Here is a 25,301-nt window from a genome sequence, read left to right as displayed (position 1 = left end):
GCTTTGCGTTGGAGATTTGCCCACAGTTCTTTCCTATTGCTTGACGCACAGTCACCCAAAACTGGAGCCTTATAGCTTCACCTACACAGCATTCACCACTACTCAGTCCTCTCTCCTCCCCTACCTCATTCCCCCCCATCTGTCCCTTCATTGCTCCCTTACCTTTCTCATATTTTCCAACTCTTGTAATTTGGCAGAGCCAGTCCCAATTAATCCTCTAGTGTCCCACTTTTTCAACCAGATTCTCTGAAGATGCCAACCACAGATGCTGGTGAAACGTCAGGAATAAACTCTTCTAGAACATGGCCACATAGCCCCCCAAACCCACAAAAAACTATGGATGTCGGCCATGAAAGCCTTCGACTTCACACTGCAGTAGCCTCTCCTAGTTTGTGGGCTTTTACTCATTAACAACTTTGCCATCTCAACCTCATTCTGATCTTGCTTGTATACCTGTTTTCATCTGTGAAATGTTGGAGGGCATGCTTTCTAGAGAATCACTTAGGGATATTGTAAAAAGTTCTTGTTAACACTAAGAAAAGATTTCAGAAGCTGAATTGCTGACTGGTGAATTGAAAGGGGGCATCTAAATGAAGTGAAAGATGACCTGTCTCAACAATTCTTGCCCCATGCAAATTTGCCTACCCAAAGGAAAAATAAGTATTTTTAAAAAGCCTTCTACCCATACCAACTATTTGGAATGTTTTACTTACTCTGTGAGAGGGTAGATGTGAGGACACAAGCCAAATGGGGAGCACCTATGGGACCAGAGCTCTCCTATCTCTGCCTTAAAAATAGATACAAGCACCAATCCTTCAGAGAGTTAGGGCTTTTTCAAGGTTGCTGCCCTCCGGGGTTAGATTTAGGGGTTTTTGATACCCCCTCAGAATGTTTTTCTTTGCCCATACATATGTATTTGTGTGTATGAAATGTACGTACACATATTTCTTCCCCAGTGATTACTCCCACTAAGGATGCCACTATAAAGAAACCTTGGTTGTACAGAATTTGGGATGTTAGCCAGAAGTTCTTGGTGGAAAACAAGCTCATTACGAACACTTGAAATTCCAGTGCACCAGGTAACCACTTTGGTTCTGTTTGTTCATCTCAGTCCTCCACTTGTCAGGAGCTGGAATGCATTCATTAATTCTTAGGCTGGGTAACAAGATTTGTTATTGCATAGTAGGGCATGGTGACTGTTTCTCTTGTTGCCACACTCCTGCTTCTTGGCTGAAAAAGAGTTCTGCTGAACACTCTATTCCTTCAACCACCTTCTACTCACTGTCACCTCCCTGATCTTATCTCGTATGTGAAAACTTAGGGTAGAATCTCACTTGTCTGAGTGTCATAAAACATAGGTGTCTTATGAATACTTGTGTTCCCCAATGAACCTGGCCAGATATTTTTAGCTCGTGCGGAACATCTGCAGAATTCAGAGCTGTGCAGGCAGAATTATGCACTAGGATATGCACATTATTATGATGCACATGAAAAATTCACATGTGGATGAAATGCACACGAGATGCACTTTTGCTTGTGCATTTGGTTGCACGTTCAGGTGTGCTACACTGGCATTCAAGACAAGAGTTGCATAGCACAATCAGGCTGGTGATCAAAACTGATAATGATGGTAACAACAACAACAACAACAGTAGAAGCATTTAAACAGTAGATTTGAAATAATGATAGCACAGTGATGGTAAAGATGAAGAAAGTTAAAGGTGAAGGTAGTCCCTTGACATGAATGTCTAGTCATAACCACTGTGGGGTGGTGGTGCTCATCTCCATTTCTAAGTCAAGGAGCCAGCATTGTCTGAGGACTGCTCTTGTGGTCTTGTGGCCAACATGACTGCACCAAATGCTGTTAGGCAAATGTGTTTAAAATGATACAGGAGAAATAAAAACATGTGATGATGTTAGCATCATAGGCTTACATTCTGTCAAGATGTTGTTTACAGTTAAGATGGTATGGAGGGATATTTTTGTAGGGAAGCCAGTTCTTCTTATGGCCCTGTGAGTTCTGGGGGACCAAGAATCATAAATTCCAGGAAATAAAATTAAAAATTTATTAGCAACACACAAAAAAAATATCCAGTTTTAACACTTTTGCCTGATGAAGAAGCTAGTGGAGCTTCGAAAGCTTGCAGCATGTATTTTGTGTATTTTGGATTCAATACAGGTATTGCTGTTTTGTGGAATTTGGATGTTATTGTATCTTGCTGCCTGGCTACCCCTGGATATGTTTTCTGGAGTTGAAGAAATGGTGAGATATAAACAAGAGAAGGCATGAGACACAGTTATAGACAAAGACCAACCAAAGAGAATGCTCACTTGTTGAGTCTTCCTAGTTAGCTCTTGCATCATTCCAAAAGTAAAGTTCAGTTATACAGTTCTCTCAGTTTCTAGGGAAAAAAATATTCAGCCTAACAGAAGATCTTGGACAAGGAAAGCAAGTCCAGCAAGGCAGTATCTGTCCTGATGAGATCTGGGGAAGATGACTATGAAAACAAACAGGATCCACAGCTCCAAGAAACAACAGTCTGACACAACGCTTGGCCAGGTTGTGATGTAAAATTACCTCTGAGCACGCAACTCACACCCCCCAGCATCACTGAGTAACTATAAAACACTGGAAATTCCAGAGGCAAGCAGAGAGAGGGAACCTTCAGTCCAAGGCACTGCAGTTACTTCCCCACAGGTACTTTCTCTTCTCTTGCAAGTTGATCCTATGGACTTTCTTTCCTTGGTTGGCTTTCAGGGCTGTATCTCCTGTAAGACTGGAAATCCAGGTTTAATTTTTCTTCTGATTAATTTCCCCATAGTTCATTATGATTCTTGGAGAACTTTTCTCCCTCAGATATTTAAAGGAGCAAATATATCTTGTGTGCATTTAATGGCTATCATTTAAAAAAAAAATCTGCACTGCAGTTTTACTTATTCTGGCAATAGTTTTGTTTTATGTTGGTTTTGAATTATTTTAAAGTTACCTCATCTGTTTTTGTACTGGAATATATCCTCCCACACCATGGGAGCTTAGTATTATGAAAGAAAATAGATGAATGATACAGCCCTGGTTGAAGATCAAGGATGATGGGAATTGCAGTCCAACAGCATCTGGAGGACCATAGGCCTGTTACAGACTGCCAAAATAAAGCTGCTTGGGGTCTCATTGGAGGTATGCTATTTAAATGATGCATGGGTCCTAAGAGTCCAGAGGTCACGCCAAAACCACACTCCATTCCTAAGCACTGGGGGGCAGCTTTGGTGCAGCTTTTGGATTCTTAGGGTGCATGCATCATTTAAACAGCATACCTCCAAAGAGACCCGAAGCAGCTTTATTTTGGCAGTCTGTAACAGGCTGTAGATTCACCATCTCTGATCTTTTGCCAGGGTTGTATCATTCATCTATCTATCTATATACATGGGTTTGAGGTCCCAGTAGCTCTGGCTCATTTCACACAGCAGATTGGTGCCAAAATGGTGAAGAAACCATTTTCTAAGCACCAAGGCTTAGCATTAGCTGAGACTGTATGGAACAATTTTTTTCCAACTCCATAACTATCTTTATTTAGAATGGTGTGGGTGCTTTCAATGTTCAGTTTGTCAGAAAACTGCAGTTTTTACATGACATTCTGTTTATATGGCCCGTCCCATGTTTGTAGCTTGGACATCAGAGGAGAAAACTCAACAAGTCATACAGAAACCTGGTGAAAGTGAGGGAGAGGCAGCAGAGATGGATTCCCATAAAAATAAGCATCTCAAGCTGAAAACTGAGCGGTGCAAGCTAAAGCAGCAGAAACTGGAGAAGGACAACAAGCTCCACAAGAGGACCTGGAATGAGGAAATGGCTGATTTATTCATTGCAGAGATGCCAAAGCCAGGTGAAAAACAATCCAATACTTCTCCCTTTTTGGGGGGGGGGGTGCAGAGATATTTCTCAATGTTCGCAATGGAAAGTGGGGAACTTAGGGTTGCCAGAATGAAAACTGGAATGGGCTCTTGCATCTTTAATTGTTGTGTAGAAGAGGGGATTTCAGCAGGTATTGCTTGTTACTTGGTTGTAACGGATACTGTGGACTGCTAAAAAGACAAATAAATAGGTATTCAAACAAATCAAGCATGAAATCTCCCTAGAAGCCAAGCTGACAAATGAGACTGTCATACACTGGAAAAGTCATGAAAAGACACTACTCAGCAGAAAAGACAACAAAGCCTGGTAAAATAGAAAGCAGTAGGAAAAGAGACTGCATTCCAGATGAGTTGACTCAATCTAGGAAGCCACAGCCCTGAGCTTGCAAGACCTGAGTGACTTGGAGATCTCTCATTCATAGGGTTGCCATAAGTCAAAGTCAACTTGATGACAATTATATAACAAACAAAAATGATTAAACCTGAGCCATGTCCAGTTTTCACTCTGACAACCCTAGAAACCTTTGTCTCACAGGCCTACTCTCAAACTTTGGGCACTTGGAGAGCACAGGTTGTGGTTCACAAACAGTAGGGGTTGTCCTTTCTTTGTTTAGTGATTCCCAAATAGAACTGAGTCCTGTTAGGACCTATCTGTCTTCTGGAAATTGGAGTCACTTTGTCTATTCTTGCTCTTTGTCGTTGAGAGCAAGGAGCAGAGTGAGTCTGGTTGTCTCAGCTTCTGCTTCCAGCAGCTATGGGAAAAGAAGAAAAGTGATAACCAGCACACCATCTTAGGACTTAAGGATGTCAGGGCTCTACCTGCCCCACTGATATTGGGGCTGTGGCTCGAGCTTCTGATCCCCCATATGGATCTAGCCCCTCTGTCTCATTTTATTTTCCCAGCCCTGATTTGAACCTCATTAAAACAGGCTTTGTTTTCATGATCTTACACAAAGAAAGCTATACCAGCCAAGGGAGGTCATGGCTTCATCGGCAACTTCCAGCAACTTCACCAACACAAAGGGAAGTTCGAATGTCAAGTCTTTGCGAAACCAGTCCCATGCTAGAACTGAAGCCAAATCTTGTGCATGCACCCTTACAGAGAAGTGCAACATTCAATACACTGTTTGATATTAATAGCTAACATTATTGGGTATGAAAAAATGTTGGTGAATTACAGTTTCTTGGCTAGTGTGATTTTCATTCTTTCTTTATCATTTTGCCTGAAGCCACTCCTCGATATCAGTAGATGGAGGGTGCTGATTTTCTGCAGAAATTGCTGGGAAAACCTGTTACCCAAGCCAGTTAAACAAGAGTATTTGGATTTTTACCAGGTCAAACACATTGGAATAAAGAGAACAACCGTATATCTCAGCGCTGAACCTGGAAAGTTAGTTTTAAAAAGCCATCCATCCCCAATACTTATTAAGGTATCCTTGTGTCCACAGAATCTGAATCCATGGATTTCACCATCCATGTCTTGACATTTTTAAAAAAAGATCCAAAAAGCAAACTTTGATTTTGCCATTTTATATAAGGGATATCATTTTACTACACCATCGTATATAATGGGATTTGAGCATCCTTGGATTTGGGTATCTACAGAGGTCCTTGAACCAATCCGCAGTGGATACCAAGGAATCAGAAAAGGAATTCATGCTATTTCCTACAGTGTTTTAAAAACACTGTTACATTGTCTGTATGTTGTTAGATTGTTACAAAAATTTAAAACATAATTTGTTTCGCTGCTCATTATAGTTTAATTTAGTTAATTTCTATTACTTAAAAATACTCATGCTAAGAGAATAGTATAACACTTGACAAATCCTGATTGAAATTACTCTATGGACTTTATCACACTAGGTCCATCTCCTGCAGAGTCTTTGCAAGTTGCATCAACAAATCTTTTCTGTTATGTGTGTCTGGTTGTACATAATAGATATTTATGTCTGCATGCTTTCCTTTCTAGTGCCTAATTCAGAGAAAACAATTTATAGGCCTCTGAGAGAAAAGGAACCTCGCCTGTACAGAATCTGGGATGTTAGCCAGAAGTTCCTTTTCCTGGTGAACAATATTATAGTTGCAAATGCTGGAAATTCAAATGCACCAGGTAATCCTTGCAGCTCTTTAGTTCTCTTTCCACTTTTTAGCTATCCTTGCTGTATTACTATAAATACCTTACAATATTTCTATACTACTTTACCTTACTATATTGAGTTTTTTTAGTCCGTAGACAATATGCAGCGCACACATTGGTAGAGGTTTTTTTTTTTTTACTACAAAACATGCCTTTCCCTTTGTAAAGCTGTTAGTATCTCCCGTAATTTTGGGTGTGATAAAAGAGTGAAATACTGTTTGCAAAGAGGCAGAATATACATATAGCTGTCCAGCGTATTTCCGCCAAGGACAAAAGAATGATCACAGCTGAACATGCTGCTTTGAAAACAGTTGGTTTGTCCCCATTCACACTGGATTCTTAAACACAGTGGCCTGTTACAGACTGCCAAAATAAAGCTGCTTCGGGTCTCTTTGGAGGTATGCTATTTAAATGATGCATGGGTCCTAAGAATCCAGAGGTTGCGCCAAAGCCACACTCCATTCCTAAGCACTGGACTGCAGCTTTGGTGCAGCTTCTGGATTCTTAGGATGCATGCATCATTTAAACAGCATACCTCCAAAGAGACCCGAAGCAGCTTTATTTTGGCAGTCTGTAACAGGCCAGTGTTTAAATCTAAAGCACAAGTATGATAGATACATGTTTTCTGACCATGGGCAATAAAACCATATGGCAATAATTAGATCATAGAATCATAGAATCGTAGAGTTGGAAGAGACCACAAGGGCCATCCAGTCCAACCCCCTGCCATTCAGGAAATCCTGGATTTGATCTTCCCTCTTTGTTGTGCATATGGAATAATTTCCATCTGCCAACTAACAGGGACCTTTCCCAAAGTATCAATCACTGAGAAAACCAAACTAAAGCAGACATGGACAACTGTCGAAGGCTAAGATGTTGTATCAAGAAGATCTTGGAGGGCTGTACCCCTTTACCACAACTACTCCCAGAAAAAGCCTCCAGATGACCTTTAGGGTGTATGGGGACATTTCTGCCATGTTTTGGAGCTTTCCTGTGCACGCAGACCCCTTTAAACAAGATTGAGCAGTTGTCAAAATTTCCATCAAATTTGCCTTGTCTCAGACAAATTTATGCCCAGCAGATGCCTTTCTTCTGTTTCAAAAAAGGCATCTTCTAGGCACAAATTTGCCTGAGATCCTAAAAGATATTTTGAATCAAGACATTTTTGAAAATAAGATTTTCAAAAATTGTTTTGGAGCCCTGGGGACCCAATGAGGAATGTTGTTTGCACCCCAAACCGAGGAATACTGGGGGCATCAGGACCACTTTTACTCTAAGAAACAAACTCATTAGAACTCTCAAAGTAACATTTCAACATACATGGTGTCTTCTGCTGGGTTCCTGGCACTGATTTCTAAAATCCTTGGGTAGTGCTACCCAAAGGGTGCCGGATCCATTTTGATCTTGGAAGCTAAGCAGAGTCAACTTGGTTAAGACAGGAATAGGAGACTGGTAATGAATACTGGGTGCTGTAGGCTATATTTCAGAGGAAGGAACTGGCAGAGCCACCTATGAGTTTTCCTTGCCTCAGAAAACCCTGTGGAATTTATGGAGTCACTGGAAACCAACAGGCAACACGAAGGCAAAACATACAGTGCTAGTTAGTGAAAAAAGGCATCAGAACTTGCCATGCCCTTGCAAAAAATTCCTGGTGATATACATTGGCAAATTCATGGGTTGGGTAATGGAGGTGCAAGAACTTAGTGGTATCATGTGCTTGGTTCATATGTGAAGACTGAAATGTATTTTCCCATGGACGTTTTTTATTGACTGTTAACTTTCCATTAGTCACTTCTTATGCAAAACTCATGTTAACCAATGCGATACACTTTTTATTCTTATTATCTCATTGATGCTGTTTCTCCTCCAGAGGTGTTTATGGAGGTGTTCCCCAACACTGCTCTTGATCCAAAAATGCAGCCCATTTTTATGGGCCCCAACGGCAGAAAATACAGTCTGTCCTGTGTGAAGGATGATGGGGATGAACCTCAGCTACAGCTAAAAGTGAGTTTTGTTTGTGTGCAAAATCTTTTCCACGTTCTGTTGTGTCCTTCTTTTCTCCACCACAAGTGTGCATAATTCTTTTAAAATATTTTAGTTATTAAATTGTAAAGCATAATATCAAGCAAAATCAACAGTAATGCACTTCTCTATTATTTCTGCCCTATATTTATCTGGAACACTAGTATCAAAATAAACCAGCAGACTAGAGACACTCCAACTCCTTATTGCACTGTATCTTACACTACTCTCATTCGTAAGCTCACCCAGCAACCATTTTGTATCTCTAATATAATATACTATTTTTGTCTAAAAGAGCATTTCTGTTTTCTTAGGAAATTGACATCAAGAAGCTTTACAACCAGAATCAGGATTCCTTGAATTTCACTTTCTACAGCAAGACTGATGGGAGCCCAGAGACTTGCTCTTTTGAATCTGCAGAGTTTCCGGGTTGGTTCATGAGTACTTCTCCAGAACCGAACAAACCTGTAGGGCTGAGTCGCCAAGGAGGTGCTGAGAACACACTGTTTTATTTCCAGAGGCACTCAAACACTATGATGTTACAGTAGACTCTTTGTTGCTGTTGTTTTAATGGAAGGTTAGAGAAGAAGAAGGTGTAATCTGTATGTATGGTGTGTGGGGTTAAATGATTGCAGGGACCACAGAAAAGATTTTATTGGTACTGAAGAGCAGAATAAATAAATAATCATATTTCCCTCCATTCAAGGTGCATAGTATCAAAAGCTAACTGAATTATTTTGGCTCATAACATACAAAATCCCATTAAATCCCTGCCCTGTCCATGGCAGCAAAACATAAAATAATTACAATTTGATGCCTTTTTGTGACATGCAAAAATCTGATGCCCAAAGCCATTGTTTTTCTCAGCCTAATATGCTAAAGGGCTGCCTCTGATAAACTGGGACATAAAGACAAATTTATTATTTGAATTGGGAAGTGGGCCAGATTAAGCTACTTGGTCGGCCACTTAAACGTGGGTAGCCAGAAAAGAACAAAGATTCTATTGTACCACTCATCCTACTCCTCAACACTGTACTCCTGTTGTTGTACTACTCAACGTTTCCTAAACTACTTGGGGTAGTCTCAAGGTTGGTGTTGGAGTCCTTGTGACTAGTAGTGCAGAAAGAGTTCAACATTCACATTGAGACTGCCCTGTCAGGAGTGGTTCAAGACTTCATGGCTCACCTGAGGCACCACATGTACAACTGACCAAGAGAGACCACTGGCTTGGAAGCTTTGCATTGCCAGGCAATGCTGACCTCCCTTGGGCCATGCTCTCCCATCAGGTCTTTATTACACTGCAAGACAGCACCAAGTACCCTCTGAGGCTAAGAAATCAGATACAAATATCAACCCCAGGTCTCGTCTCATTATGCACAGAAGATCTCTCTCACTCTCTGTCGCATGCTCAGATGCTTTCTGAGCACACTCTACTTTCTATGGATTCTTGTACAGGACTGATAAATATCTAGAACCCTAAGCCTCCACTATCTAATTTCCATACTTCTATTTTACTTAATCTTGTATGGTGTTTTAGATGTAATTATTATTGTGTGTTTTTGTGTTCTCTTGCCAATTTCTAAAACGAAAACCTACTTTATTCATTAAATGTGGAGTCCTCCCGCAGTTAGTACTGGTATACACAGGTAAAAACAATCCTCCAGGTTACCCAGCCTCACAGGCTAATAAATTCCTCCAAATACACTATCACCATTGGTGGTCCTTTTTGGGTAACACTACAGACAAAAATTTGCACAATAATTCACCATTATAGGCGAGTGTACCTGGAAAAAATATGCATTTTATAATTCCCCTAATGATGTTCCATCTGGATCACAGAATGGAGGTGAATTTACAGTCTCTGGTGTACAGGAGATGTCCCCATTTCTGTTCTGTGCAATACATGTTTGTTTCCCCCCAACATTACTTGCATCCTTATCTTAACTCAAGTCTGCATGAGCTCTTGGTTTTAAATGTCCAGCCTCACAGGATGCCTATGCTGGCACCCACCGGTTCTTGTTCATTCATCTTGTCCATTCCAAAGACGAATTCAGCATTCTGCATCTGTGAGGAAGTGCAGAGTACAATAAATGCACTTTCTCCATAACCATCTTTGTTTAGATTTTTTGCTTGCCAGGAATTGTACTTTTTGATGACACTCCCTTTAAAGAGCTCCTGCCAGGATTGTAGATGTAATCTCAGAGGAGGCATTCAAAAACTCAACAAATTCTAGAGAAATCTAGAAATGTCGACTAAATCAGAGAGCCAGCTGAGATGGAGATATTATGGGAGTGTTGGTTGTCGTCTTCTTTGTTTCTCCTGCATGAGAAATCTTTGCCTACTGACTATATAAAATCTGTGCATCGAAGACAGTTTTGCCAATGGAAATCTCCTCCCTATGTTGCTAATTATTGTTTTTTTGCAGATAGATAGATAGATAGATAGATAGATAGATATTCTCTCTCAACACTACAACAAATTATATATCAAATGGAAGACATGTCCAGTGTCCCAAGGCTTCATGCATCAAATGAGGTACCTATGCACTACTTGATGGTATGAATGTTCTGCATGTGCAGCAGTTAACAAGCAACCTTGGAGGCAAATTGAGTTCCCCAAATAAAAGGTATAAAATAGGTAGAAATATATAATAGAAATTCTGCCATAAAAAATTCACCCTTTTGTCCACTTCTAAATACAAATGAAAATAATATTACCTTATTCAAAGTGAAAAGGGCCTCATGCATGGCAAGTACAGCGCCTCTTCTGTCCAGCTCTCCTTACTAAGAACAGTCCTTCTTTTAGGGTTTCCCAGCCATTGAGTCAAACCAATAATTCACAGGGGTTACACTAAGAACCTCTGACAGGCTTCTTAATGATGCATCCAGCAACCTGTGAAACTTGTCCCTTTGTTGCAATCTGGAATAAAGTTGGTGCAGAAACTAGTTGCTGGATATAATTTTTGTGGGTTTTGGGGGCTATGTGGCCATGTTCTAGAAGAGTTTATTCCTGACATTTCACCAGCATCTGTGGCTGGCATCTTCAGAGAATCCTGGCATGGAAAAGAGTAAGGTATATATATACTGTGTGACCTTGGGTAGGGAAGAGTATTTCCATGTGTATTATTCTGTTGTTGAGTGACAAGGCCTCAGAGTGGGAGGATGTGCAAAGAGGATTAATGTCTGTTTAATTAGTAATCATCGTCTTCTGGGAAAACCCCTGACCCTGGGTGGTTTTTCATTTGCATTTGCTGACTCTTGATTTTGCTGTTTTTCAGGAGTGGTAACCAGACTTGGTTTACTTCTTCTTTCCTATTCAAGTTGTCCAGGGGTTTGTGGATTTCAGTGGCTTTCCCGTGCATTCTGACCTGATAGTTGTTGGCATGGTCCAGAATTTCTTTGTTTTCAAATAGCATTTTATATATCCTACTCTCATTCATGCCAGCATTTTTTGAAGATGTCAGACACAGATGCTGGTGAAATGTCAGGAATAAGCTCTTCTAGAACATGGTTACATTGCCTGAAAACCCCATAAAAAGATATGGATGCTGGCCATGAAAGCCTTTGATTTCACATTAGTTGCTTGACAATATGATAACAACAACAATAACGACAACAATAATTAATTCTGGTCTTTGAAATTCATTGATAGGAATGTGTTTTCTGTTTTGAAGTATGTTTTACTTGAATGGAATGAAAACAAAATCCATAATCAGCCATTTTATCATGAGGATGATTTTACAAATAGAAATTACACAGGTGCAGTCAGTACATCTGAGGTACTTATGTTTTGCACATGGGTACCATTGTATCTCCTCTGAACCCACCTTCAAGGTAATGGGGAGTTTTCTGTACAACTCTGCTTTTATCAAAGAGATTAAAAAGAAAAACAACGTGAAGCTCAACAGAGATCATATATGCTGATTTTCCTTAAAATTAGGTTAAGATGCTGCATCAACTACATCAGTGATCAGTTTCATCACTGATCACTGGTACATCAGGCAATGAGGAAGTATTATTTAAGTGCTAAGAAGATACAGGTATGATGATATAATTAAAGGTCGAGCTGTAATGTGACTAATGGGATTAAGGAGGAGCCTTACTAGGGCTTGATGCATTAACCATTACTCATTCTTTGTATTCTAAATAGGACACATGTTAATATTTCCAGGAAGAACTCTTGGAGCAACCAGCAGGACAGGACCAAGGGGAAAAGTGGAATGACAAGGGAGAAATGAGGAAATTTTAAAGGCAGGTGGATATTAGAGGATTAATTGGGATTAATTGGGATGAACATGTCCCAAACTGGGGCAGTTGGAAAGCATGGAGTCCAACTCAAACTTTGGGGAACAAAACAAGAATAGTCACTGGTGTGGGGATTCTGGGAGTTGCAGTCAAAAATAATGTCTCCAAGTTCTGTGCTTATGTCAATAATGGTGATGAAACAGCTTCTTCCAACTTGAGGGCAGCTGGCTCACTTGAGATATGCAGGACAAGTTGACTCAACCACGTTGTTTTATCTTTCAAAAGACAAGAACAACCAACCGCAAGAACAAGGGGTTGCAGTTACCACTTCCTTCCGCATCATCCAACTCCCGGAGGTGACTGCCTCACTATGCTTCATTGCAGGGTTGCCCCAACGGCAGCAGAAATGTGGAGAACATAAGCCTCACCGTTTCTAGAAACATCATCTTGCACATCTGGTATGCCTACTCACCAAGCTGCAATTGACATGACAAGAATCTCTATCCCTTCCCCAACCAAAGATTTAATAAGGCCTTCTCAAAAAGACATTATTGTGTTAATTCATACTTCCTCATTCTCCAAGAGATATATTTTCACTTTTTTTTTGTACCTATGAATACACCTTGAATATGAAAAAAGAGGTCTCTTTCACACTAGCCTATCTTAGCATTTGGCACAAAGGACGTTATCAGACAAGGGAAATTGGAAGTATAATCCAATGGCAATCCGAACGCAATCATGGGGTTTAACATTATTGTGTGATAGACTACCACACGCAATTTTGCGCATTGTGAAGTCAGTCCGAATGCAATCATGGGGTTTCACGTTATTGCATGAAAGGTGATCACATGCAATTTCAGGCAATGGCAAGCTATTTTAAGGCAATGGGAAGTCAGTTTGAACACAATTCGAATTCATGTAAATTCGCTGAACTAGCAAATGCACATGAATGTGTTCTGCCCCCATTTTCTTTTCATTCGAAATTAAGAGAAATTCCTCCCATGTGATAAACTCCTTAGTTGGGTTTTGTAGTTTGGAGCTCATGATGCACAGTGGTTTGAGCACTGGATGAGGACTCTGGAGATCAGGGTTCAAACCCCGACTCTGCCATGTAAACCGGGTGATTGTGGGCAAGTCACACACTCTCAGTCTCAGAAAATGGCAATGGCATGGCAAACCCATAGAGTCACCACAAGTTGGAAATGACTTGAAGGCACACAACAACAACAACAACAACAAGAGATATTAGAGTTATCTCCCAGAGAATTCAAAATGCCTCAACCCCCCCCCCCCCTGCAAATCCATGATTTCTGTTAAAGTGATATCAAAATGCTGTTAAGTGTATACTGTGAAAACAACTATAAAAACCTCAAATGGTCATCCTTCAGTAGGCTTTTGAAACTCATAGGATAGATGACTCTCACCTACAAAATGTATACTAGTCTAGATTCATAACATGTATAATTCTTTCCTGCCTTGTGCTGAAATTTCTCCAAGCTGATGTCCTTCACATGTTTTGGTTTACAGCCCCCAGGAGCTTCAGCCAGATAGTGATGAGAGGTATGGTCCAAAACTGCTGGAAGACACAAGGCTGGGCAAAACTGCAATTAAGGGAAACAGGATTCATGGCATCAAAGAACTGCAGTCGATTGACACAAGCCTTCAACAGATGTTTGCATCAGATTTCTCAGCAGGCGTGCAGACCGCACCCACAAATGTCATTTAAGACCTAGAAAACATTGTGAAACTTCCAGAGAGGCATTTCCAGACGGAGACGGGATCTTCAGCCCAAGGCACTGGACTTCTCTATTATCACAACAGGTACTGTCCCCTAATTTAACCTCTTTGGCCTTTCTGAGACAATAATATTTTCCTGAGATGTTAGTGAACAGCAATAGCTCACAGGGTCTCTTGGGATGAACAGGAAGTCTGGAAGATAGCATAGGACACCACATCAATTAACATTTATAAATGATTAATTCTAATCAAAATGTTAGCATGGATGTGGAGCAAAAGGGATTTATATACATATGTGGTGGGAAAGCCCATTTATTCAAGAGTTTTGGGTAGAGATTAAGGAACAGAAAAGTATAACAGGGATAGAGATACAGTAAAGCAGAGCATGGTTTCACTCTTAATTTAAGAGAAATGGGTTTGAACAGCAAAAAAAATATTGATGAATAGCAATGAAAGAAAATTTAAAAGCTGCTCATGCAGCTATTGCTTCAGAATGGAAAAGGAAATCAAATTGAGGTAAGTCTTATTTGCTTAGCTATGTAAAATATTATGTATTATTTGATTTTCTTAGGGAAAGAAATCTTAAGTATATATATGTGTGTGTGTGTGTTTTTATTATTAAAATATACAATACAAGAAACAAAAAACAAAATAATAACAATGCACACATACAAACACATACATCATCTGTTTATCCATAACACACATAGATCCTCTAATCTTATCTTTATACCTTTTATATATTTAGATATGTTAACAAGCCGTAAGGCATCGAGAGTAATAATTTGACAATCTAATCTAGCTCTCTCCGAATCTACTTTCCTGCCTTAACCTTCCCAATTCATCCTTCATTTCATAACCCCTACTGCTTACTTCTTCAATCTACTTCCTTTCCCTACCTACTCTTACAAATAGTATGTCTGCACCTTCTTATGCCCCTTAGCAGAAGAGAGCACAACTCCTTAGAGAAGTCAATAATGTTTGGTAAGGTAGTGTAACAGAAATTTCAGGAAACTTAAAAATCTAGGATTTGCAAGAGGACCTAGTAATTGAAAATCCATAAGTTTATTTCCAATTGTCGACAAAGGAAAACAATGAACTCAGTGGAATTCAAGTTCCAAAAAGCTGAGACCCCGAACAAGACAAAATGGCTCTTTTTATATTATTCAAGACAAAGAAGCTTCTTCAATACACCTGATTGGCTAATTACAATTTAAACATACAGAATTCTTACAATCAGAACAGAAATATATGCATATATTAAAACTGCATCATCACTCCTTACCCCCTCCTGTAGGAATTCAGTGGCTTTCCTCCTAACCTTGCTTCTGAATGTCCTTATCTCAGTAGTTTATGTTATGTCTTTCTTACTGGTGCCAGCTTTCATCTAGGTCAAGACGCACTCATTATTCCTTTGCTCTAGTTTTTCTAAACTCCAAGCCTTTATTTCAAAAACCATCTCTCTGGCTGACAAAGGTGACTCCATCTTTCTATAGTTTTTTATTTCAACAAGGAATTTTTCCACCACAGTAGATGGTAATAGGAAAAGAGGAAAACCACATTAAAAGTGGATAGACTCCATGAAGGAAGCCACAGTTTCAAGACCTGAGCAGGGCTATTAGCACAAGGGTTTCTTGAAGATGTCTCATTCCTGCGTTGTCATAAACCCAAGCCATTCACTTTAAAAAACTCAGATATCGGTAAATGGCAATACAGCAGCACTGACTGAGATATGATAGAGGACTAGACAGGGATGCCCACTTTCATCCTTGTATTTTTATTTAGGCATTGGAGACACTTCTGAGAGGTATCAGACAAGACAAGAGAATACGTGGAGTGAAGGTGTAAAAGGAACAGTACAAGCTGAGGGCCTATGCAGATGATCTTATGATAATGATAGAAAATCCATTAGCTTCAGTGAAGATTCTGTTAGAAAAGAATCAACCTCTTTCTCTCTCAACAGCTTTGACTGCAGTAGGAGTAACTTCTCTGTAAAAGCCTGTCTTTGAGAAAGTATGGACGAAGGTGTAAAACTGGAGCTCATGAAGAGCGTGACCCAGGAAATGGAGGATCTATTCAAAGCATTTTCAAAGGAGAAAGAAGCAGGTGAATCGTTTTCTACTTGTTGTCTAAGACAATTTTACAAATTGTGGTGATTTCTTACATAAAAGCAAGGAAGCTAGGAAATTTTCAATAAGAAAATCCTTATCCCTCAGGATTCTAGTATAGCATTTGTACTTACATACAACAAACGCATCAAATCAACGTGTTGGTTTTAGTTTTTAAAGACTAAAGTGACTTGGGGCTAAGTAAAATTTAACCTAAAGCTAACTTAAAGTTAATTTTATTTGTTTGATTTATAAGTGTTATGGTCCATAGTACAACATATATAATAAAAATGGACAAAATATCATTATTGGATCCCATATTTTTCTCCCCTCCTCCCCTCCCTCTCCAAAATAGGAATAAAAGGAAAATAATTTAAATAAATAAAAACAATCATTGGAGGTGCAGAACCACCATGAAAGTGGGGGAAAAACCCACACAAATAAAAAACTACCTTTTAAACCTGAGAGAACACTTCTCTAGGAACCTCTAGGTCCTCCAGTACAACTCTATGGCCAATATCCAGCATATGTTGGCCATACAATTGCCCCAGAGAACCTACAACTGTCTAAAGAAGTGTTCTCTCTAGAATCTCTAGGTCCTCTTGTGTAACTTTCAGATCAACTTCTGGCAGACTAGTGCTGGAGGACCTATTGATTCCTATTATTATTATTTATTTATAGTATTTATACCCCACCCGTCAGCCCTAAAGGCTATCAGAGCGGCTTAAAACATATTAATCAAATATGTGAATAATCATCTCCACAGAAGTCAAAGCCACAAAAGTGGAAAGCGAACTGTCTCTTAGCCAGTGAGGTAGTCTCTCATACCAGCACCGGGTTGTTTATAGGGAGTGCCTTAAAGAGCTATCATGAATTAAATAGCTTATTTAATTCATGCTAAATGGATTTCAGGCTTTAACCTTCAGTTTCGCCCTTTGACAATGGGGAAAATATATGATCTGCTGTTTTAGCAGTGGACAAATAAGGTAAAAGTGGAAGCCCATTTTCCTAATAATGTATGCCTCAAGAATGGAGAGCACTCAAGATTCACATCAGAAAATGTGTTGTGCCAATTAGGGCAGCCACTATCTCAAGCAAAATGAGTTATAGCCACAATTGGGAGGTATCATACAATCAAACATGGTCCATTGCTGTTGCTCTGTTACATGTCTGTATTATATTTCCATGCTAACCATCTTCCATAATTACATCAGCAGCTGCAGCATTAAAGGAACCTTGGTTTTTCAAAATTTGGGATCTTGACCAAAAGTGCTTTGTCCTAACGAACAAGACCCTGGTAGCAGTCCCTAAAGGTTCCAACTCATCAGGTAACACCTCCTATGCTCACATTGCAAATCAGCTCCTACACCCTTGGTATCTAACATACATACACTCTGGAACTGGGTAAGTAGAGCCCTACTCTAGCATTCCTGAAAAGACTAAAATCAGGACATGGGGATGTGAACAGGTTAGATCCACCTGCTCTGTTGTTACTTTCTGTGAGTGAAGAGAGACATGTACAGCCTCTCCACACAGTTAGGAACCCTGATTGCTTTGTCTGTATGTCTGTGTGTGGCCCATTACTTGGAGGAGAAATACTATTTCTCCATAATAGAAGCTTCTTTCTTCAAGCAGTTATTCTCTGTGTGAAGGGAGTGGTGATGGAGTCGAAGACCTAAATTACAGTGGGAACATACCGGGAGGTAGCTATGATTAAGTCTGAATTCTTTCTTCCCTTTACTGAGATCACGCCCAGCTTTGTTTTTCTGTCAGCTACAAAGGGGCATAATACCCACCACAACAAAGTTGCACACAAGGAAACTAGCTTTAGGGGCTTCTGTTACCAAGTTTATGGACTGGATTTCTAGACATGAGAAGTATAGGTTTTCTACTGACAAGTTTTCGGGACAGTTCAGAATTTCCATATCTTGAATCAGACATTGATCTGAATGGGGACTACAGTTTCCCTGGAAGCGAAGATGATAAAGAGGCTGTCGTACTTAGGATACTGTACATTATGAGAAGGCACAACTCAATGGAAAAGACAATAATGCTAGGAAAGGTGGAGGGATGTAGCAACAGAGGAAGACTGATTCCTAGATGGATGGACTCTGTTAAGGAGGTCATGAGTATGATTTTGCAGGATCTAAGCAGAGCAGTGGAAGATAGGGAGTTTTGGAGATGTCTCATTCACAGGACTGCTATGAGTTGAGATCAACTCAAAGGCAGCTAACAACAATAACATCAACAACAACAAATAGAAAGGCCTGTGTTTTGTGTAATGAAAATGGAACACACTTAATGCAGTGAGTGAATTCCCATATGTAAACATATATTTCCCTGATGGGGCATTTCAGACGTTTTCGATCAATCTATCAGTTATCTATCCTTTTAGGTACAAAGCAATAATTATTATCTTCCATGTCTTCTCACTGACTTTATATACCTTCCAAAATTTCACAGATGAAAACTCAGACGCTTGTAGCCAAGCAAGATGTGGTCAAGATGGCAAATGTTTTTAACAAGAAAAAACATACAAACTAGGAGAGGCTATAGCAGTGATGGTGAACCTTTTACACACCGAGTGCCCAAACTGCAACCCAGACCCCACTTATTTATTGCAAAGTGCCACATCCCTCTGACTTTCTAATAAGAAACTCTGGAAAACTGTGCTAGGGTGACAGCATGTGTGCCCACAGAGAGGGCTCTAAATGCCATAGGTTCACCGGCACTGGGCTATAGCATTTTGCTTTTGCATTGAGCTTACTGGGAAAGGCAAGATTCCTCCTCCTTTCCTTCTTCCCTGTGGAAATATTGAGTGAAATTCCTTTTGCACTTTGTACTCAATTTGTAATGTTGGAGTAAGCTGAGAATACAGGAGGAGGTGGGAGGAGAAGAGAGAAACTGGGACACTTTAAAAGCATCTGAAAAAGTGTGATGACATGACTGTTCCTGGCAAACTGGAACATGTGGAGGATATGACTTGGTTTCTTACCTTTCTTTATTCCAGAGGAATTACTGACTGTGGTCCCCAACACAGGTACACCGCAAGCAGATAAAAATATATTCCCTATTTTTATGGGTCTCCAAGATGGGAAACATGTCCTGTCCTGTGCTGAATCTGGTGGTCGACCTCAGCTACAGATAGCGGTGAGTTACATTTGTGGGTCAAAGTCTTTTTAAAAAAATGCCTAAGAAATTATCTGATTGTTTGTCTTTCGTCCACTATGGATTATGCTTATTTGTAGTCTATGTTAAATATGCCCAGCTATCGATACCAATGGGACTCAGATCCTTTTCACAGTTAAGCAATTGTGCAAGCATCCTGTATATATCCAAACAACAGGCTTCTGTTTGTAATCACTCCATCTTTTCCTGCAGCCTCATCTGTCTTTCACTTGAGAGTACTTTGGGGAGAAAGGCAGCTTGTGCAATGCCTTTTGAGTAGTTGTGCTAGGAGCCCTCCAAGTAGAAATCCCTTTAATGTTAACTGTCCTGGTCAAGCTGAGATTGCATCTTAGCAGGACTATTGTCAGCCAGTCATCTAGAGTTTTTCTCTTAGTGTACCCACCTACCTTTTACCAGGGGGCATCACTAGGGAGTGGAAGGGGTGGCAACCTAAGGGGTATATGTGACACCAATGCTCCACAAACACCTGCCATTTGGTAGAAATGGGGTGTAGCGTTCTTCTGCCTCCCTTTAAAACACTGAAGCTGAAGAGAAAGGAGAGGCCCCCTCAGGTGTTTTTTTAATAACATTTTTAATTTTTAATTTTTTAAAATTATTTTACATTTTTTCTTTAAAAACATCATATACCAAATTTTCACTATAACCACATGGAGCTATGTACATGTCAACAGGTTTAGGCTCTGTGCATGATATTGTAAGTTAAAGGTATAATTTTAATTTTGCTTTTTGTTCATGTCACAACTATCACCGTTCCATTCAGCGATATACAGGAATTACAATTTATGAGTAACATTAGGACAGAAAACATTGCTTAGGATTCTGCATGGTCTGGTATGGGAGGATGTCAATGGGATGGTGACACCACGAAATACCTCACTAGGTGATGCCAACCCTAGTGATGCCACTCCTTCTTACAGTCGAGTATTGTCTTACCCACATGTCAATCTCAAGTGTTATTAATAACCAGTTAAATCTCAGTTAATCTCTTTCCCCAGTAATGAAGGTGTAATTGCCTTCCATTACAACTGAAAGATGACAAAAGGGATAATTTCTGTGGTTGAGCAGGGATTTGGACTCTGTTCTTCAGAGTCCAATGGTCAAACCACTATACCACATTAGCCCAGCTAATCTACTGAAAATAAACATAAACTCTAATGTATCTAATTAAATGGAATCCCTCCTCTACTCAGAGCCAAATCTCAGGGTTCCTCCTCACCATCATGGTCGCAGGAGGAGATGATGGTTTGCAAATTGCAACCCATCACCTCTTCTTGGTGGACATGGCTCAAAGCCACTGTTATAAACCAGATTAGTTAATTCCCTTCTAATAACTATAACATCATCCGGACAAGCTCTGCCTCTGCGTTAACTGTTTGTTGAGCTGGCAAGGAGTCAACCATGCTGATGTAAAGTCTGCCACCTTGCAGGGCTGTTGTGCAGAATCAAAAATACTGGCAGTATTCCATTCTCTCAAGCCGCCACTACCTCCCACTGATTCTTCCCTTCCTCAACAGATTAAGAAGCCATTAGTTGTGGGGATCTCCCCCCCCCCTCCAATTGCTTTGTCTGTCATGCTCTTTAAAAGCATGAAGTAACTGCAAATGACGTTACTTTTATAGTTTCAGGGGTGTGGTTCCACAAAGTGGTAGAATGCTTTGCCTCATTCTTTATTGTGGATGTGGAGAGGATGATCAAGCGGCAAGGAAGAGGGAGTCTTTCGTATCATAGGCCACAGTTTGTAGCATTCATATGGTTTTTAAAAAGCAACCAAAAGGAACTGAGTAGTTATTTCTCAGAAACAGGAAAGTTAATTTTAAAGCACTGACAACGTTGGCGAATAACCTCTTAGGGTCTTGCAATAACAGTTGCAACTAATTAGTTTTAGGAATCATTCTCCAAGCTCTTCCTTATCTCCCAGTCCAGCAGCACATCTGCATTCTGTCCAACATTGCAGATGAAAACTGAAATATATGTGGCCAAGCGACATCAGAGTGAGGTTATTAATGCAGAAGAGCACACAAACTAGGAGAGGTTGCAGCCGTTTGCTTTTGCCTGAGCCTACTGGGAAGGGCAAGCTTTGGTCCCCTCCTCTACTCCCTGAGTTAAATGAGTTCAAATTACTTTGCCCTTTGAATTCAATTTGCAACAATTGAAGTAAGTAGAGGACAAAGAAATTTGGACATTTTAAAAGCAGCTGAAAAGTGGGATGAGAGAGGCTTAATCTGGACTGTCCTTGCCAAAGCAGGACAGTTGCAGATATGCTTCAGTTCCTTGTTGGCTGGACATCGTGCCTCCTAGTGAAGAAAATATTACAATATGAATTAGTCCTTGTTTCCTGTTAAGTGTAACTGGTGGATTAGTTATGAATTGCTTGCTAGGTGGTCAGGCTTTGTTTCTCACAGTTATGGAACGGCGATACCCCCACAGTATATATTCTATATACCATGATTTAACAACAGAAACAAAAGAAAAAGAAAAAGAAAAGAAAAGAAAGGGAACCGGGAATTAAAGTTAACTTTCTTAGAAGGTTACAGAGTCTGAGTAATTAATGAGAACATGGGGAAAAGGAAATGAAAACCTGGAACTTTTTTCTAATTGTATGTGTTTTAAGTGAATGAGCCTCTGCTAAGACATTCCTTGGTAAAGCAACCTAAATATATTAGCTGACAAATCGTGTGTGCATTTTAGGATGAAGACATCATGAATCTGTACCAAAAAAATGAGCCACTCAAAACATTCACCTTCCTCAATCACACTGGAGGCAGCAACCAAGAAACTTGTTCTTTTGAATCTGCAGCTTTCCCAGGTTGGTTCATAAGCACATCTTCTGAGGCAAACAAGCCTATTAGTCTGGAACGCGAAGGAGGTGCGGCGATCACCACTTTTTACTTTAAAAAAAGTTGAAGACACAGAACTGTAGTGGAACTAAATCCAGCAAGAAGGGGATCACAGTCTCATATGAATCAATGAAGTCCTATGTTGTATTTGCTCCTTTTAAAAATCAAATGTAAGACATTACATGGATGAGAGATGGTGGTAAAATGGTTGTCGGTCAAAATATATACTGTATGACACTATATCTAAAACAATATCTCCAAGTGGTATGCAAAAATATGCAAAAGTATAAATAGAAATAGTCCTTATGGTCACAAAATCCATTTATTCATTTATCTTTTGCAACGCTTGCTTGTTAATCTCCTTCTTTCCTCCATTAATTTGTCAACCTCACTGACATTTACGTATTTCAGCACTGATTCTTTGGTTATAGAGGCTTACAGATGTACACTTAATGTATCTACATAAATGAAATATTTTTCCTCTTCTGTAATATATATCCTTATCTCAAGATCACTTTTTTGTAGTCCTTTAAATTGTTTTGTTGATGTGTGCAAGTAATTTCTGATTTAGGGTGATGTTAAGACAATGCCATGGCCTTCTTCTGAGGCTGAGATTTGGCCAAGGTCATCCAATGGGTTTCCAAGGCTGAGCAAGGATTCAAACCTTGCAGAGCAAGTTAAAAATATTGACAAATAATCCTTTGGTAACTATTGCTTGCAGTTCTTTCAACAATTCTTCCATTTATTAGGTAACTCCGTATTTGTAAATACTTCAAGCAGGGAGGACACCAGCCAGGTAGATTTTCACTGATTATTATATCAACCCTTATGACCCTAGACTTAGGACTGGTTCGTGGCTTTGGTGTGGCTTCCAGATTCTTAGGACGCATGCATCATTTAAACAGCATACCTCCAAAGTGACCCAAAGCAGCTTTATTTTGGCCTGTCTGTATGGGGCCTATTTCCCCTTCTCTGACCATTGGATCCCATTCCTAGTCTCTCTCTCCACCCACCCACCACCCGCCACCTCACTCCCACTGTCCATTGGCAGTTATCTGTGGTTTAAAAAGATATATACAATGTTTAACTATGTGCTTAATGGCATCTGTGATACATGTTGCAAAGCTCATGACACAAAGAGGAGTACAGCTTTAATTATAAAGGTGCCATTCCACCTGTATTCCACCAAGTGGTGATATTGCTCCATATTCTGTTTAGGAGTCTAAAGCACTGCTGAAAGAGACTCAGGCTGTTGTCCCACTCCAGAACTAATGCAGTTTGACACCACTTTAACTATCATGGCTCCATCCTATGAAATCCTGGAATCTGTAGTTTGTTGTGGCACCAGAACTCTCTGAGAAAGAAGGCCAAATATCTCACAAAACTATGGTGCATTACAGACCGCCCGTTTGGGACGGCCTGTACCTGGCCCTTTCCCCGCCAGATCGGGGCCTCAGCTGCCACAGCGGCAGCCTCTGAGGCCCCGATCCACTGCTTTCCAGGCTGCGGGGAAGCGGCAAAAAGCCGCTTCCCCGCGGCCTGGAAAGGGGTGTCCTTGGGGCTTCATGCCCCAAGGACAACCGATGGCAGCGGGGACCAAGAAAAAGGGGCCGCTCTGCCCCTTTCTCATTTGTGTTGCTGGTGCAGCCATGTAGAGGCTGCCCCAGCGATGCAAATCCTGGAAGGAGCTCCGAAACGGAGTTCCTTCCTGTGCTGCTGAAAGAGCGCCCCAGGCGCGCTCGCATGGCACGAGTACATCACTTCTGCGCTGCCTCGTTTGGAGGCGGCGCGGTGGTGACATAGCAATGGCGGCACCCTTGTGTATAGGGCGTCACCATTTTGTATGGACCCAGTTCGTACTAGAGTTAGGGGCGTCAGGAAGTGATGCCCCTTCCTAACCCTAGTACGTCCTGGGGACGTACTATAGGCGCGTCTGTAATGCACCTATAATTCCTAAATTCCATAGCATTGAGCCAAGGCAGTTAAAGTGATGTCAAGCTTTATTAATTCTCCATTGTAGATGCAGCCAAAGTAATTTTGTGCATCACAGTGGAATATCTTTCCATCAGCCATACACACCTCTCTTATTTTAGTCCCCCTTATAGCCACATGTTGAGTATTTTAGTCCCCCTTATAGCCCTTATAGTATTTGAGATTAGTCCCCCTTATAGTCATATGTTGAGAATTCCTTGCCTATGAAAACATTATGAAATGCATGAGGTCTCCATAAGTTGACAAGTGACTTGACACACACACAACCCTATGTCCAAACTTCATGAAACAGAGAAAGGAAAGGATTCTGAGCAGCAACACCATTTCTTCAATTTTACAAATATAAGGGCTGGCCAACGTAAAAGTGTCCAAAGAAAAGGATACCACTGAGTCCTGCAAAGCACCAGTATCAAAACACTTCATGCATTTACTAAAGCGAGTACATGTACAAAAAAAACCTTTTAAAAGTTTTAAAATATTTTCCAAATTCTTCTTGGCAGGGGAAATTTATTCTCCCAGTAGGTTGCCCTCTTAATAGTGAATATAGTGAACAACAACAACATGGTATCATTACACAAGGAAGACTTTCCATGCATGTACTCTTTCCATGTATCTTTAGTACATTTACAACTGTATCTGAACATTCATTCTCAACTTTACTATCTGTGCTGACACCATACAGGCCATTCAGTGCTTCATCAAAGCAAATTCAGTAATCTTGACTTTTGGAAAGTAATATATTTGAAGGCATGAGTACTATTAAGTTCCCACAAATAGTTCATATCTGGAAAATATTGTATTTTAAATTGGTTTGCTCTTTTGGAAGCTTCACAGCATGCTTTCTAATTAAAATACATTATCTGGGAATTATCTTTGTCATTACTTATGAAAAACAGTTTTTTTAACCACAGAAACCTCTTTTATAGTGACTGATGGTGATTGACACCGAGGTTGGAATTATTTTGGTGCCACTTGGGTTTTTATTAAAGCCTTTGGGCCAAATTGAGTCTGCACATGTTTTATGCTTGTGTTATTCAAGGTAGTTTTCATCATTTTTAAATCATCTGTTTTCAATTGAGAAACTATTTAATATAGTTTTAATCTTTTAAAATGTTTGCAATTATTG

At 40.1% G+C, this 25,301-nt stretch overlaps 2 protein-coding genes across 3 annotated transcripts; both read left to right on the top strand.

Annotated features, from left to right (window-relative positions):
- Window positions 1-3,692: 3,692 nt before the first annotated feature.
- On the top strand, window positions 3,693-9,512 carry LOC121932634 (interleukin-36 receptor antagonist protein-like). Its single transcript, XM_042471471.1, has 4 exons — window positions 3,693-3,881; window positions 5,879-6,019; window positions 7,917-8,050; window positions 8,383-9,512. The coding sequence occupies exons 1-4, from the start codon at window positions 3,734-3,736 to the stop codon at window positions 8,614-8,616; spliced, it is 657 nt and encodes a 218-aa protein (XP_042327405.1). The 5' UTR covers window positions 3,693-3,733; the 3' UTR covers window positions 8,617-9,512.
- Window positions 9,513-14,046: 4,534 nt separating this feature from the next.
- LOC121932669 (interleukin-36 alpha-like) lies at window positions 14,047-23,555 on the top strand. 2 transcript variants are annotated; one of them, XM_042471553.1, is made up of 5 exons: window positions 14,047-14,133; window positions 16,013-16,155; window positions 17,375-17,485; window positions 19,168-19,307; window positions 22,035-23,555. In XM_042471553.1, exons 2-5 carry the CDS (start codon window positions 16,065-16,067, stop codon window positions 22,248-22,250), a joined length of 558 nt encoding a protein of 185 aa, XP_042327487.1. In that variant the 5' UTR covers window positions 14,047-14,133; window positions 16,013-16,064; the 3' UTR covers window positions 22,251-23,555. The 2 variants fall into 2 exon arrangements, with proteins under 2 accessions (XP_042327487.1, XP_042327486.1); XM_042471552.1 differs by having other exon boundaries at window positions 17,372-17,485.
- The last annotated feature ends 1,746 nt before the right edge of the window (window positions 23,556-25,301 follow it).

Source organism: Sceloporus undulatus, chromosome 6, assembly GCF_019175285.1.
Source record: "Sceloporus undulatus isolate JIND9_A2432 ecotype Alabama chromosome 6, SceUnd_v1.1, whole genome shotgun sequence".
NCBI classification, from domain to species: Eukaryota; Metazoa; Chordata; class Lepidosauria; order Squamata; family Phrynosomatidae; genus Sceloporus; species Sceloporus undulatus.
Note: the sequence above shows the minus strand (reverse complement) of the source record. Positions and strands in the feature narration are given on the sequence as shown.

What these genes read in the sequence shown, in the direction of transcription:
- LOC121932634 (XM_042471471.1), top strand. Translation starts at nt 3,734, where the DNA reads ATGGATTCCCATAAAAATAAGCATCTCAAGCTGAAAACTGAGCGGTGC. An exon ending in TGGAAATTCAAATGCACCAG is followed by an intron (nt 6,020 to 7,916) that starts GTAATCCTTGCA and finishes TTTCTCCTCCAG; the next exon opens with AGGTGTTTATGGAGGTGTTC. An exon ending in AACCTCAGCTACAGCTAAAA is followed by an intron (nt 8,051 to 8,382) that starts GTGAGTTTTGTT and finishes CTGTTTTCTTAG; the next exon opens with GAAATTGACATCAAGAAGCT.
- LOC121932669 (XM_042471552.1), top strand. Translation starts at nt 16,065, where the DNA reads ATGGACGAAGGTGTAAAACTGGAGCTCATGAAGAGCGTGACCCAGGAA. An exon ending in TAAAGGTTCCAACTCATCAG is followed by an intron (nt 17,486 to 19,167) that starts GTAACACCTCCT and finishes TCTTTATTCCAG; the next exon opens with AGGAATTACTGACTGTGGTC. An exon ending in GACCTCAGCTACAGATAGCG is followed by an intron (nt 19,308 to 22,034) that starts GTGAGTTACATT and finishes TGTGCATTTTAG; the next exon opens with GATGAAGACATCATGAATCT.